This window comes from Diadema antillarum, unplaced genomic scaffold (assembly GCF_040938485.1).
Source record: "Diadema antillarum isolate AM-2024a unplaced genomic scaffold, OU_Dant_1.0 seq00001279_RagTag, whole genome shotgun sequence".
In the NCBI taxonomy this organism is placed as follows: Eukaryota; Metazoa; Echinodermata; class Echinoidea; order Diadematoida; family Diadematidae; genus Diadema; species Diadema antillarum.
The window spans coordinates 531,138-546,577 of record NW_027272059.1 but is presented as its reverse complement, the minus strand read 5'-3'; the positions used below and the strand labels follow the sequence as shown (position 1 = coordinate 546,577).

At 40.0% G+C, this 15,440-nt stretch overlaps 2 protein-coding genes across 2 annotated transcripts in view; one reads left to right on the top strand and one right to left on the bottom strand.

Annotated features, from left to right (window-relative positions):
* LOC139745614 (BTB/POZ domain-containing protein 7-like) overlaps positions 1-5,905 on the bottom strand; it is a 102,080-nt gene extending 96,175 nt beyond the window's left edge. The window contains exon 1 of the mRNA XM_071656014.1: positions 5,827-5,905. The gene's annotated coding sequence lies outside the window, so the exon portion shown is untranslated. The remainder of the gene's footprint in view (positions 1-5,826) is intronic.
* A 228-nt stretch (positions 5,906-6,133) lies between these two features.
* Positions 6,134-14,541, top strand: LOC139745594 (leucine-rich repeat protein 1-like). The gene is made up of 6 exons (XM_071655987.1): positions 6,134-6,196; positions 8,643-8,858; positions 9,568-9,666; positions 10,205-10,412; positions 12,606-13,137; positions 14,185-14,541. The coding sequence occupies exons 2-6, from the start codon at positions 8,676-8,678 to the stop codon at positions 14,447-14,449; spliced, it is 1,287 nt and encodes a 428-aa protein (XP_071512088.1). The 5' UTR covers positions 6,134-6,196; positions 8,643-8,675; the 3' UTR covers positions 14,450-14,541.
* The last annotated feature ends 899 nt before the right edge of the window (positions 14,542-15,440 follow it).

Below are 15,440 nucleotides of genomic sequence, written 5' to 3'. Positions count from 1 at the left end.
CAGACATCATGGCTGAGGGAATTGCCCATATCTGCAAGCCCGATTTGCCGAAATGTCACATCTGCGAACTGAATACTCTGGATCCAAGAGAAAATCATGCAAGATGCCACGCAGTATATCATAATAAAAAACTGCCTTGCTGAGACAGCCAACCTATGCACCTTAGAGTAACACACCAGACAACATCTTTTTCTTCTCTCTATGCTTGGATGAAAATTGATGACTTTGATCAAGTTCTGAACCATGTCGCTGCAAGCAAGATCCCTTGCACACCCTCGTATCACAGATAACCATAATGACCCCATGGCATGGCTAGAGGTATCCGGGTGATTTACATTGCATAATTGGCACTTTGGTGCTGCAAAACGTCAGCTTTCTCCCAATCCACATGACAGTGAAATTGATCTTCCTGTCCAGAATCCAGGCCTGTCAGATAATCCCAACAAGACTGAAAGCATCACGTATAGAAATGGAAGCTTTTCACATGCAACACCTCTTCAGGAATTCTTTCTTCCCTTCAGCACTTGGAAAATGGACACGATTTCCAGGACAAAGACAACCACTGTTCCTGATTTTACTTACATTGTATACACACACACACACACACACACACACACACACACACACACACACACACACAAACAAACACACAAACCCAAATGTGGATACCCATTCTCCAAAGACACTTTATCTTCACAAACATCAACGAATTGCTTTGAAAATTTTCATCTCAACTCGGACCACAAGCCAGCAATACTTTGTGTCTTCTTAAGCAGTACATGCTATCATTTTCTCCTCCGTTTACTTCAGTGATGTCATCATGTACGAATACCTGGATGTAGGAAAGATCCACGTCCATTAAAGAGAATTTTTTTGGGAAAAAAAAATTCAAATATGTGTACATTTCAATTATTAAATGGGAATGTTATGAATACAAATTGAATTGTACAACATTCATTTTGAATGATTATAATTCACATTTTTGTACTTCACAAGGAGTCCCAACAGATGACTAAATTTGGACTCAGGCCATTCTCATTCAGGTATCCATAAACTACTGTATACGCTATAATTTTCGCGTACATAAATTTTCGCGAATTGCCGATGTCACACATTTTCGCGAGTGGTTGAATTCGCGATTGGGGGACCAGAGAAAATATGAAGTGGCAAAGAAAGTGTGAATTTTCAACTTACTAGCATATAAGAATGATACTAGTTATACACTACATGAAAAAGACTTGCCAAACTCTGCGAACTAGTAAGTTAGAATTCAACATTTTTGAAGTGGTTAAGTCCATCGCGCTAGATTTCTGACGAGTGGTCCCCTTGCGATAATGGATTGGCTCTCTACAGTATTCGTAAGTAGACGTGGACGTGCGTAAACAAGCTTAGCCAGTATGGTCTGTTCGGTAAGCCGTGACATGGTATTCTAGTACTGTAATGTTCGTATCATCAAGGCAAGGGATTCATTTTGGAAGGTAATATTTTCGCGTGTTGTTAATTTCGCGAATAGCTCCCGACTCGCGAAATTCGCGAAAATAAAACCCCCGCGAAATATATAGCGTATACAGTACTAGTGTACTTTAATAATTGACATCTCATGCTTAGCGCATGATGAGAATACTGCTGAAAAACATACAAAAGTGTAGCAGACTTATCATTGTGCGCACTCACTAAAATGGGGAGACAATTGCTATACAAATTATAACACATCATGTGAGAATCCTGTTAAAGGCATTATTCTATTACGAAACGGCACACTAATGAGAGAAGAAAGGTCCTACCGTTTGGCAACACACTCCTTAAACTTTGATCTGAATGTCTTTGTACAGCCGTACAAAAAAGAAAACAAGAAGAAATAGAAGTTATCCTACAGGAATGTAGATTGTTAATAATCACCATTCTGGTCATATCAAACCACTTCTTTCTGCTCTAATTCAGTCTAAATGGGGACAATGCCAAGTATACTCTACAATGTGGCAACAAACTACTATCTGCCTATTAACATAGAAAGGAAAATCTGATGATTGTAATCAACATCACAGATTTATTCTAACAGTAAAATCAAATTCCCCCCTGCTGAAAACGCTTCGGTGGCAATGAATCGAACAAAGACTTAAATACCAGCAATGTATAATGGTTTACAAGATTTTAAATGACAGAGTGCCGGCTTATCTAAAACCACTCATTATCATTAGACCAGTATGCTATCACACCAGATACGCAGTCAACATCCCCCTAAAATACATGTGAACGTCCTTTTCTTACCAGGGAAGTGCAATATTCAACACTTTACCAGTATTCTTACAAACTTGCCCCTCTCTTGAAAGATTTAGAAAATTATGCTGTCAGTTGAGTAATACGTTTTAAATAAATACTTATCATGATACAATGGTTATCTATTGATTGTTTTAACATTTTTTTTTAACTGTTTATATTGTTTTTAATTACTTTTCTTTTTGGTTCCACTAACCCCTTTTATGGTATTTTAAACTCAGTTTTTATTTTTGGTGTGTCATAACAGTAATTACAGTGTTTTTTTTAATAATACACTTTGTCTATGCTGAATTTAGTATATATTTTATGTCATTCTCCATGATCTAGTATCTTTTTAAGCGTGTATTGTTTTGTGTATATGTGTTTGTATGTGATTTTTTATGAAGTTTATTGTAATCCAGTGTTTTATCATGTATGTATGTACACAGGGCTCCCCTGGAAAGCAGTTGAGAAACTGAGGGGACTACCCTGTTCAAATATGATGGAATGAATAATAAATAAATAATAAATCAAATCTGTTTGTTATGTAACACATTGTATCTGAAAGGTATCATGAGGCTATGCAACATGAAATAGGCAATGAATGTGAGTAATGAATTTAATGGCCTCAACAATAAGCATGTCCACAGTTTTCAATGGAAAGAAAAAATAGTGAGTAAAAAGAGGACAAGAGCTACAGAACTGACTTGTAGCACAAGAACATACATTGTATTGTATGAGCTGAAATTTTCGCGTACAGATATTTTCGCGAATTGCTACTTGGAGGACATTTTCGTGTGTTGTTAATTTCGCGGTTGCGAGGGTCTAACTGAACTTAGTTATCTACGCATTGTTATTTTCGCGGTTCAAAGGCGATTCGCGAAATTTGCGAAAATAAAACCACCGTGAAAATTTCAGCTCGTACAGTATACTATACCCGCTGAACCTGCAATGATTATCTTTGTCAGGTGTATTACATTTGCCTTTAAACATGCAATGCACTTGTATACAACTTGCAAAAATGTGGAAACTTTATCCAATAAAGCCATACCAGTATGTAGAGAAATAACAAAGTGGCAACATGAAGTCCACATACAGACTGTATATAACACGATGGTGTTCAAATTTCAAGAGACCATCACATTAGATTCAATCACACATAGCTGTGATATCAAGACAATTAGCAATACTGGGAAAAAGCATGTAAATTGCCAACACAAAAAAAGAGCTTGGTTCAGCAGACAACGTTCAACACCGGGCCCAACACCACCTTCCAGAAATACGTCATAATTTTTGGGTCAACCTCCGACAAAACAGCAAGACCGACTGATTTCAGGTTCAGTCTTATTGCCGGTACTAGTGCTGAGATAGCACTAACTGTAAGCACTAGCAACTAACTTGAAATCACCCATTATACATTTACTATACCTTCATGGTGGAGGACCATTTAACTTTACAACTATACTGTTATCCTTTGTGCTAGTGCAGTTTTGCACCAGGTGCCTAAATTCCAGTTTTATGGCATAAAATTCAATCTTCAATGTGTGAACACCTTTTCCCGTCTCTCTCTGAGGTTGTCGTCTCTTTGAATCCTCAAAATGACGAATTTTCACATCAAAATCAACGCTGACAATGGTACACATTCCATGCGATACAGTCTGTGGTTGGATCTGACTGCAGCGATCTCAAATCGATCACAGCGAGTTTTTCTATGGTATCTTTAAGAAGATAATTTTGTTTCCACTCTCCGTCAGCTGATACCTTGCCTGCTCCAACTCTTGCTGTAGAGTGGTTGTATTATCAGCATGATTAGGCCTCCAGAGCAGTTACGAGTATGCCTTGGGTTCTGCTTTTTTGATTTGATATTTGCATGTGTGTTAGTATACCAGTACATGTTGTGTGTGTGTGTGTGCTAATATTAAATGAAATTTAAAGAGCATAAGAAAGTGTGTTTGTGTGTGTGTGTGTGTGTGTGTGTGTGCATTCTCGTATCTTTCTATCTTCTTTCATTTTCAAGTACTATCTTTCTTTTTCCTTTCTATCTTTAGACTCTTTTTCTTTCCTCCCAACTTTTCTTCATTTCTTTTTCAATGTTATTTTCTTCTTCTGGCATTTGTTTCCTTGCTTTAATACATATTTCCCTTCCACTACATTTAGTTTCTATCCTCTCCAACCAACCAATATTTTTGTTTCCTTTTGACAAAGTCCTTCTATCAATAAGTATCTTTTTTCTTTCCTTTTTGTACAATACAATTCTGTTTTCCTTCTATATTCATTTGGGTGGGTTTTTTTTTAATTAGTTTTTGATCTATCTCTCTTCTTCTACATTCAATTTGATTTGTCATTTCCTCCCTTCTTTTTTAACCCATTTGTCTCTTCTTTCTTTCCTTCCTCTTTTTCTAGTTGCATTTCAAGGCTATTTCTATCTTTAAAATCTTTTTTACTTTCCTTTTTATTTTTTTTGGGGGGAGGGAGGCTTTTCAGTGCTATATCTTTGCATTCATGTATTTTCTTTTGCCCCTTTTCCCATCCTTTCTCTTTATCTGTCCCCCCCCCCCCCCCCTCCCGCGTCTGTTCTCTCCTCTTTGGCTCTGTCTCCTGTCTTCCCTCTCTCTCTCTTTAACTTCCAATCAACCAAATTCTATAATTCCCTATTTCCAAGATCAACATAAAATCACATTTTTCACACACACACATACACACAGGCACATGCTACACACATACACACAGGCACATGCTACACAGAACACTCAACACCTCAATCAACCCACTTTGTAAACAAACAATACCGTAAATCTTAGGAAAAGCTGGTTGAGGGAAAGGGGAAAAAAAGTAACGTAGTTACATTACCGTAGTTACATACATGGGTAACTCAGCCACTTGTAGTGAGGGCACTAGAAAGGTTCTAGCTAGTGGCCGAGTTTACCCATCAAGAGAGACGGAAAAAGGGTTTCACATATTGATGTACAAAAGTTACAGATTGAATTTTGAATTCAGGCACAAGGTGCAAAACTGCACTAGCACCATTAACACGCTAAGCGTTATCCTTTACAACCAACGTTCAGAGTCCTAAAATCATCAAGTGCAAGACTTGGCTGTACCGCTAACAATCACTTTGTAAATTGTATGCAAACTAACCAGTGCTAACCGCACCAGCAACGGACCCCAACACATTCGTGTTACTATACTGTTACTGGTTACAGCGAACCAGAGTTAATGCATAACATGACATGGATCCACTGCTGGCTGCTATCCACCAGTACCAGTCGAGGTGGGCTAACGTGTCTTTTTTCCTCCTAGCTCCTTGGTATCCCGTACCACTAGACAGACAGGGCATGGGCGGCAGACGAGCAGCTCGCTGTAGTAGTCGTCGCGTCGTAGGACTATTTTAGTAGTAGACTATACTGACTACAGTAGACCGTGTCACATTCACACGGCGGATAGTCACTGACAGTCGGCTTTACCTGCCGAGCTTGTGACGCATTGTTTCGCTGCATGAAAGGGAAAATTCAAATTTTACCTTGTCTAGCTTAAAATTCATTAATCTACTAAATGAAATGGAAAACTTACCAATAAATTTAGACGACAGAACAAATTCAGTGAGAGATAATCATACGCATCCGAACGCCATTGACAACAGCACATAACTATCTTCGCGAGTCAAGTGAGAGTATGCCCTCTGCGGCGATATTGCATGCAGCCGGCTGAGAGCTCTCGCTGGATCGCTAGTCCAGCCGTTGCAAGCAAGCCGCCGTATCGTAGCCGTGGGTGCTTCATGCGACTCGTGAGTGACGAGTGCTTATTCGGGTGGGTGTACGCGTCTGCGTACGTACCCGTAGGTCACGTCCAGTCCAGAAACCGTCCCGTTATACCGTGCGTGGAAATCGAAATCCCGCGGGAGAGATTTGAATGGCTGAAAACTTCCCGAACACTTATCGTGGTGAGTTTGATTATACCTCTCTTACAAATCCTTGAAGCCAGGGTAGAATCTAACACCTTATAACTTCTTCGTCGTGTTTCATCCAGACCATCTAGATAAGATAGCTAACGTTAGGATCTTTGCTGGTAGGATCTTTGCAACTGCTTTGTGGTTGGGGGTGGGTGCCGGGTGTAACATGGTTACATGTTGGGACTCAGAGTTTACTTGCGTGACTTGTGACGTGTTGTTGATGGTTTAGATCTATTTGTGGCATTGTATGTAGGTGTGGTGGAGTCTTGACCGAAAGATCAGTCTGTATCTGGTCATCGGGGGAAATGTTCCGCGGAGACTGCGTCTGGCTTCACGGATCCCCTCCTGAGGAGAGCGATAATGTCAAAAAAATAAGAGACTCCTCCGGACAGACGGATCTTTCTGTCTAAAGTACTGGTCTAGACAGGTGGATGCTGGAGTCGTGCTATTCATCATTGCACTTGAAAAATTATCATATATATATTATAAGAACATGTTTTTCTCACTTGCCGTAGATCTTCTTCTTCAGTGGTATTGTCCAACGTCAATTGATTTAAGATCTTAAATGTTAAAAATACCATTAACGTTAGCTGCCTACACTGCACTAGTAGTACCACAGTAGTAATTAACGTTAGCAATTTATATACAAGCATGGTATTACCGGACACCATGGTTTTAGCTAGCGGACATGCACATTTTTGCGTACTAATGACATTCTGTACGCGCGAGACTTCGTAGATTAGCCTCACAGAACTTTGTCTTGTGTGGACCGAAATCGCAAAAAACGCGACATAAAAATGCAAAAACACAAAGAAATTCACATTTTACCTCAAATTTGATATACTGGTAGTTGAGTGACCCGCATCTCGTCATAGTTAATAATAATAATATTTATGCATGTTTGAATCACATTTCGTGACTGAAATTCTATGAAATCCCACTCACATACAGGAAAAATGCTGAAGATTCCAAGGTGCAGAACCATGGCACAAGTTCACTGATTGATATTGGAAATTTGTAGCTATCGTCCTCAAACGCGAATGATGCGGAATAGTTGCGCGCTAGAAGGGGCCCGTAATCCGTCACCCTCGCATGCAGCTCCCATAGACAAAGCGCGTATTGACGTAAGATAGAAGTTGTTGATGTCTCACAAGGTTTTATTGCGTGAACTGTTCGAAATGTTCAAGACAGACATTTTACCGTAAAATACGAAATTTGAGCCTCATTTGCCAATTTTTTTCTTTGTCATATGCTCGGTGAGAATGTGTACGGTGATTTGTGGCATGAATTGTGATTCTGGTGCAAGGACTAGGTGCGAAAGACCTCGATTATTCCATCACGAAAATCGTGTCCGGTTATACAATGCGATTTTTGCGCCGCGCAAAAAGACAACTTTTTTAAGAGGGGTATGTTTGAAGCAAATTTTGTAAAAACTGGAGCGAACAATTGACATAAGTTGGCTGAATTTCCACGAGTCTGAGTAAGTGGTGTTATTTTTAGCCGAAATTTCATCCTCTGAGTACTGAATTCAAAGCCACGAAAAAAAAAGCGTCCAGTGATTGGATCTACTATCCTACTAGTACAGTAGTAGGGGCCCGTGGGTGGTTGCCTGAAAGGCAGTGTAAATATAAACTTAGATTTTCAACCACACATGTGTGTCTTTATCATCCAGCTACACGAGTGTGGTTGTGACTTGTAGCCATGGCCCGAGACGCTGGATACAGCCACACGCAAGCCTGTACTGTACATAGAACTCTATCCACACACAATGAGAAGCTGAATATGGCCATGCGTTTGGGGAACCCGCCGCACTGTTGCCAAGCCCCATGAACACCACACAACCAGCTTGCTCACAAAAGTGATTAAAGTAGGATAGGGACCTAACCTTTTTTTTTTTTTTTGCTCCATTCTCATCGTATTTTTATGATACGATGGGTTTAAAATCAATAGCAAGTTACAACTGTCTCTAAATTGGGAGGCTTTTGAATTGACATCGCTAGTAGTGCTTGTGGTAGAAAATAGTCATTGTGACTTGTAAAAATCTGTCTTTTGTTCTCATTACTATAATGAAAGAGCACTTGTAGAACCTACGTGGATTACAAATTGTTCATTATGGGAATTTTTATGCCTCTCACATGAAGTGTCACCAGGGGCATGATTTCGGGCTCTCCTCCTTCCAACCGTCCTTCCGTCTTTCCATCTGTCTGTAAAGAATTTTGTAGACGGCATAGCTTCAAAACCATTCGAGGTATCCTGAGGAAATTTGGTATATCATGTATGTATGGGTGGACAAAGTTTTGCCTAGATCAACTTTTTTGAACCAGATATTAACCCTGGTTCAGAATAAAGAAAAATAGTTTGAACTGCAAGGCAGTGTGCTCATGTTACATTTTTTTGTGGTAATAAACGTTGATACAGGTATCTTTTTTTCCCCCAGGAATTTGACTGGTTACGCAAAGCATCTGGCATCATGAGGCTTCCATGTGACGTGGAAATCCAAAATAGAATGCTGCCCTCTCATGGCATGGCCAAGAGAGGCAGGACAACAAGAGCTTCCTTGGTGATAGGGCGAAGGCCAATGACGAGCAACAAAGAGGGCAGTATATTTCTCGCTGTATGTACAGCAAAGGATAGAGATGGTGCTAAATACTCTGTAAGTTGAATCATGAAATCCTCTGCTTCGCTTAACCTGTTGAGGATGGGCTGATTTTGCTGCAGCACGCATTTCCCATAGACACCTGCCCGAGTATACTCAGGACTCGTCCTCAACGGGTTAAGATTGTGCGTACTATGTAAGTCAGAAGAAAAGTGCTGTTCATAACAATGCTTCTTGCCATAAGCTCCACTGTACACAACCTTTTCCTCATTACTACTGAAATCCTTGAAATGTGTCTAGAATGCATTTATAAACATAGGGTAATGTTTTCATGTTAACCGCACATGTTTTTAGTCATAATTATGAACGTTGGACTCTTTGTGATCATTGTCATTGGGCGTAAATGTCATTGAAAAACTACACATAGTTTATTTACTTGGGTCGAAGTCACAATATTTATGATAAAATAAAAAACATAATACATCAATTTAGTCACAGAAACAGCAGAAAAGGGGGGGGCATATTATCCTGGGGAATTTAACAGATTTTAACATCTCCAGGAATGTTATCAAAGTATTCATAAAGTAGTTACTCATTTATAATGTATTGTCATTCAATGTATATATGTTTCTTTGTACAGTGCATGTACATGGTGCCCAGGTTTCATGTTTGGATGTAGTTGTTAAGTATTGCTCACTTTAAATATATATAGCAGTCATACTGTTTTTTGTGACATATTGATTGTCTTTCCACCGTTTACTTTCAGTTGAAAGGAAATGTGGAGAAGATCTTTGCTCGATTTGCTCAGGAGGGGAAAGCAACTCTTCGCTTGCAAGAGCCAGCACAAGACGTGTGCATCAGCAAGGTATGCGTCAAGAGCCAAGAACAGTGGACAGATTTGTTTGTGATTATTATATGAGAGCTTGCAATGGCATACTGAAGACTACCAGCTGGTTCTGAATGGGTCACATGCATGTGCTGAGTGAAATTTGTGCAAAACAAATTTAAAGCTTGTTAAGTGATGTGTATGAATGAAGATTCAGGTAGCAACATTCTTGTTGTGATGGAAGGTCAGTGTAAAAGTGGTAACCTTGCCTACACTGGTAATCTTTTTAAGAAAAAAAGAAAAATGAACAACATTTAGTCAAACATTATTCTTTGCTATAGATTCCTTTGATAAGAGGAAAAATGGGATGTCTTGGCCATTTTGTCAACGTAAAAATGACATTGTGCTTGCTTTGCTTTTTCTTCTATCTCGCTGATGCTGAAAAGCATTTAGTCTCTGAAGTATAAACGGTATTCAACAACAATGAGTTCTCAAGATAACTTGTTGGATTGTACCATTGAAAGAGAGACACATTGCCTGGTATTGCCCTATTGATTCTTTCAAACCCATGCTATAGGCTGACCCCCTGCAGTTGAAAGCATTCCTCACAGCAGTGAACATGGCTCACAGAGACAAGTCCATCCCCAACGTCCAGCTGTCCAGTCTAGTTCCAGCCAAGCAGTCCCAGGTTGAGCGTCCTAAGACCAGTGTGGTGGTTCGATGCCCCAGGGACTACCCAATCACAACTAGCTTTCCAAAGACTATGGAGAACCTACAAGTCAATGGTGAATTATATCTTTCCTTGAGTTCCAGATTGAGACTAATGGCAATATTAGCCTCATCAATTTTAAATTTCACTCAAGTGTTCTTCCTACATAATGACATAGTGACTCTACCTCAAGTTCATTTCCCACAACAGTCTCATCTGACACTGAAATTTGTTTCGTAGACTACTGTCACATGGGCGGACTTAAATGATAACTCGATCACACTCGTGCCATTCACTTTAAAGTACACTTTATTAAAACAATTTGTGAAGTATTTACAAAACCGAAATCAAGGGGTTGTGACTAAGACAAAATACAAAGCCAACTTTCTGTATGAGATTGATTAAATTGTAACACCACCTATGTTTCACAACTGTGTGAACAGGACCCTGACGTGGTCCGGTTTCACCTGTGATTTTGACTTATCACTGTATTCCGAATAACTACAACGACTTCACTATCAAATCACCATTGCTATCAATATCACTATCAAACGCAGCACTATTATATTCACATCACTGTAGTGCTGATCCTGAGGTGACCAGCCTGCACGCACGACGGTTTACCGGGTTATAGCATTCGTCTTCAACTACACCACTTCTGTTAACATCAGGGTTCTGTACTAACCCACAATTATCATTGATTATGGAAGTACCAATATTCAAACTGTGTTCACTACATTCACCTTGGAATCTCAAACCACATCTTCACATCGTTCTAAATCATGTCTATGGAGTGTCATACGCTCGCGCGGTTCATCTCTCACCTGCGTCGTCCAAAAAGTCACAAATTAATTGTTACGAATTTCTAGCTTCCAGCACATAACCTCGTGGGTAGGCTATCCGTGGATTTTGAAGTTGAGGTGGAATGCACTCTCTCTGTTCCAACTCCAAAATGTCGCGAGGGACCCGCGTTCTGTAGTTACTGGCGTCCAAGGGCTCTCCGTAGCTAGGGGCGGACACAGTCGCTCTGCTTGGAATGCGTCTGCCTAGGAGTAGACTCGACCTCGGTGCCATCGACAAAATTATCTAAATGCGTCATATACCAATTGGGTGTGTTCTAATCATACACACACAAAAGATTATCAGCTTAGAATCCTGACATCACAGTGAAAATTGAGAACTGCACTATTATCCATTTGACATACAAAATTCACATAATGAAATGTTGCAGGAATTATAAATATAACAGTGCATACCTTGTTAAACATCACCGCTTCATTGTCGAAAGCTATGCACCATTATGATATACTTTATCACTTATTTACAGGGTTCTCCGGGGCTACATGTGGTGCCCTGAAGTACATTCACATCTTTATACATGACAAAAATTTCAAACCACAATTAGCTTACCGAGGACCGGTGTAAATATGAACAAAATGCCTCTTCACCTTGTCTGCTGTAAAGCTGCAAAGGCTGTTGGAGTATGGCTTCTGGCTGTGAACGAAATTAAGCTCCGGTTAAACTGTACAAAGGCTGAAGGTAAGGTGGACAGCTCCTGGCCGCAAACGAAATTGAGCTACGGTTGAAATATCGTGCCAACTGGCGCCTGAGTGTGGCAGGTGGATTTTCTGCCACAAAGCTAAATGAGTGTGCTCCCGACAAAACCTAAATGATATCTGCCACAAAAGGATCATGCTCTACAGTAAAATTGCCTACTCAGCCACGGCACTCCTTTTAAAGGCATTTTAAGTATTTGATACAAATAAAAAGACATCTATACAGCACACTCTCGGCACTGGAGCTATTTTCTGTCTTTTCTTTATACCCCTAGCTATTAATTAACATGCAAAAAAGTAAACTGATCCCGGTCGTCGATGGCACGGCTTGCATAACATTGACACCTGTCTTAGCACTGTCTCTCTCTCTCTCGCTTTCTCTCTCGCTCACTCACTCTCTCTCTCTTTGTCTCATTGTCCCTGCACATAAACATGCTTGCCTAGTTGAATGACCGATATGGATAAAATACATGAAACAGCGTGGAAATGCATTTTCAATGTGACAACTACAAGATACAACAACCAGACATGTCACATGCTGCTGTTTGTTTGAAACTGTGATGATTTGATGTCCATTTTTCCTCCTCAGAAGAAAGTACTTTGCATACACTGTACCTGTGACATCTACATTTCTGATCTGTCTATGACCAGTGCTAATTGCCTGTGTATAAAGACTTAATTGTAACTTGGGTTGCTTGGATTTGTCTTCACAGATTGCAGACTGAAGAAAGTGGATAGTAGAATACTGCTGGCAAAGCACCTAAGATCGCTGGACCTGAGTTCTAACATCATCCACACCCTCCCTGACACACTGAACCAGCTGCCGCACCTCTCTGAGATCAACTTCTCCCACAACCAGCTGCAGCACTTCCCTGTGAGTCTGTGCCAGGGCCACTTGATGAGAACTCTGCAGTATGTCAACGTCTCACACAATTACCTCAAGGGACTGCCCCACCAAATCACCAACCTGGCCAGTCTCGTACGACTAGATGTCTCACACAATGACATGGGGTCCCTGCCTGAGAACTTTGGTCGTCTACGTCAACTCAGATTCCTGAATGCCAGCCACAACAGACTGAGCTTTGTTCCCTTCTCGTTTATGGAGCTGCGAATGGATGAGATTGACTTGTCCCGGAATGAATTTGATGCCAATGCCACACAGATGTGCATATTTAGGACTACAGAGCATTGTGGACCTGTGCCTAGCTTGCTTGAGTTGGTTGGAAGGACCATTGTCACCAAAAAGTGAGTAGTTCTCCATCCATTGGTGTTTCTTGTTGATGAATTGTTGGGGTACCTCAGTGGCAATCTTGTTTTCTGTGAGTTTATCTCATTTCATTATTTCACAGGTTAAAAGTTGTGCTTTGATAACAGAATGCAGATGACATGGCTTTGAAGATGACTTCATTGCTTTCTATCAAGAATGTTAAATTCTCACTTTGTAAATCATGGTGCTGCCATGGGTATAGGCAAGGGACATATCACCTTCCCCAGAATAGCATTTTAAACCCTCCGGTTAGGCCAGTCTGTATGTTCCTCACTGCAAAATTAGCATGTTGTATCATGTGGGTTACTCAGAGAAAGCATACCTTAAATGTGAATATTCCATGGTAACCTTTTTTGCAGCAGCATCAACAAGCCCAATGCGTACATAGTACAGTTTTTGTACTTCATGGTCACAGGGGCTAACCAGTTTATCTGGCACAGCTTCACAAAATCACATTTCTCCATGCATTATAATCATCTGTTCAGTGTTCACTTTTGCATAAATACAGCGAATTTATTCTATCAATCATGCTCAAAATGTTTTGTCATATGGTATTTATTCATCCTTTATTTTCACACACACACAAAAAAATAAATGAATAGATATCATGTGTTATCATCATATGGTATTTATTCATCCTTTATTTTCACACACACACACAAAAATAAATGAATAGATAAATATATATATATATAATATCATGTGTTATCATCATAACACATTCCTTGTGTTAGAAACATTACAACTGGTCCACTATCACACTATTAGGACTATCAAGTCACTATCTGGTATTTTACCAACCCATGAAATATTGAGGAATTGTTATTCTGGTTGAAAGAATATGTTAGTGCCCTTGTTGAAGTTTGGTATGCTTGCAGTCCTTCGCACATGTCATCTAGGAATCTTTTACTGCCCATGTTGAAATTCATTCTGCTTGCATTCCTTTGTACGTGTCATCTAAGCGGTTAACCACATGAGTTTTGGAAGGGACCATGATTCTAGCTGTCTCTCTCTCTTTCTTTCAGGCTACCCTTCCAGGAAGGTGAGATTCCTGTCACTTTGTGCTTCTACCTCTCCCCATCCCAATGGCACTGGTGCTATCATGGGTCACCAATAAGCATTGAGCGGGAACCTCACGGCACATTCTCCAAACCCCTGGACCTATCCCGGGTGGCGCACTCCGTGACCTCGTCGGACTTTGGGCGTCGTTCCTCGCTGGTGCCTATGAGAGGTTACCTGTGTTCTCGTGACTGTCAGCTGGACTTCATGAAGAATAGTAGATACATTTGATTTGCATCTCAGACGATACAAGAAGGTTAATAAGGAAGATTGTATTGTTTTTGTACTGTTGACCTGTGGGACTACTGGGACCGGTGCAGTTGAGAAAAGCCCCTCTCCCTTCAAAATCTTGCCAGGAAAGATGTCTTGGAACCACACCAATCACCTTGCAAAGTTGTTTGCTAAGAGTGAGCTATTACGGATGAATGTAACAAGAGCTAAGCAATGTATTAGTAACAGTTTGAGTAACATTCAATGTGAGTGCAATCAGGCATAGAGCCATGAAGTGGTGGATGTTTTGTATGGAAGGTATTGGTTTTGGTTTGCTGTGGGAACATCTTAGCTATATTGTGTCAAATTTGTTTCTGTAAAACCAGAAATATTTGTGTGCATCTTGATTTTGCGAGAGCCAAGATTCGCAAAATTAAAATGCACACGAAAAGTTGTCTACACCATATGCATTGAATGCCAGTGACAATTTGCAAAAATTTCATGCCACGAATAAGGCCATCGCTTCCAATTCATGAAAATTTCATGCCGTGAAAATATCTTGCGTAGAGGTATTCAGACCTCGTGGTATTATGCTTTTAAAGGGACAGTACAGTATTGGTGGAGATGAGAATTGGGCTTTTAACTTTTTGCGAGATACCAAGAAAACACTTATTATATAGTACAGAGCATACCATTTTAAGAGGAATACAAAGTTTATTTGATGAAAATCGGGTTTGGAATGACTGAAACATCCAAAAACAAAGTAAAACAAAGCGATCGTGATAAAGTGTGGGTCCCACTCTTTAGTAGAATCGCTCTTTTTTGATATCTCAGCCATTTCAAAACCAATTTTCATCAAATAAACGTTGAATTCGTCATAGAATTACATGCTCTTTCATATTTCATAAGAGATTTCTGATTATCTCACCAAAAATGTTAGAAACCTGAAATTAGATCTCAACCAAAACTATACGACCCCTTTAACATTTCACATTTCTTAATGTAGATTTTC

Excerpts from the sequence above, each read along its gene's own strand:
- LOC139745594 (XM_071655987.1), top strand. The coding sequence starts at position 8,676 with ATGAGGCTTCCATGTGACGTGGAAATCCAAAATAGAATGCTGCCCTCT. Across the intron at positions 8,859-9,567 it reads GAGATGGTGCTAAATACTCT|TTGAAAGGAAATGTGGAGAA; the intron begins GTAAGTTGAATC and ends GTTTACTTTCAG. Across the intron at positions 13,138-14,184 it reads AGGACCATTGTCACCAAAAA|GCTACCCTTCCAGGAAGGTG; the intron begins GTGAGTAGTTCT and ends TCTTTCTTTCAG.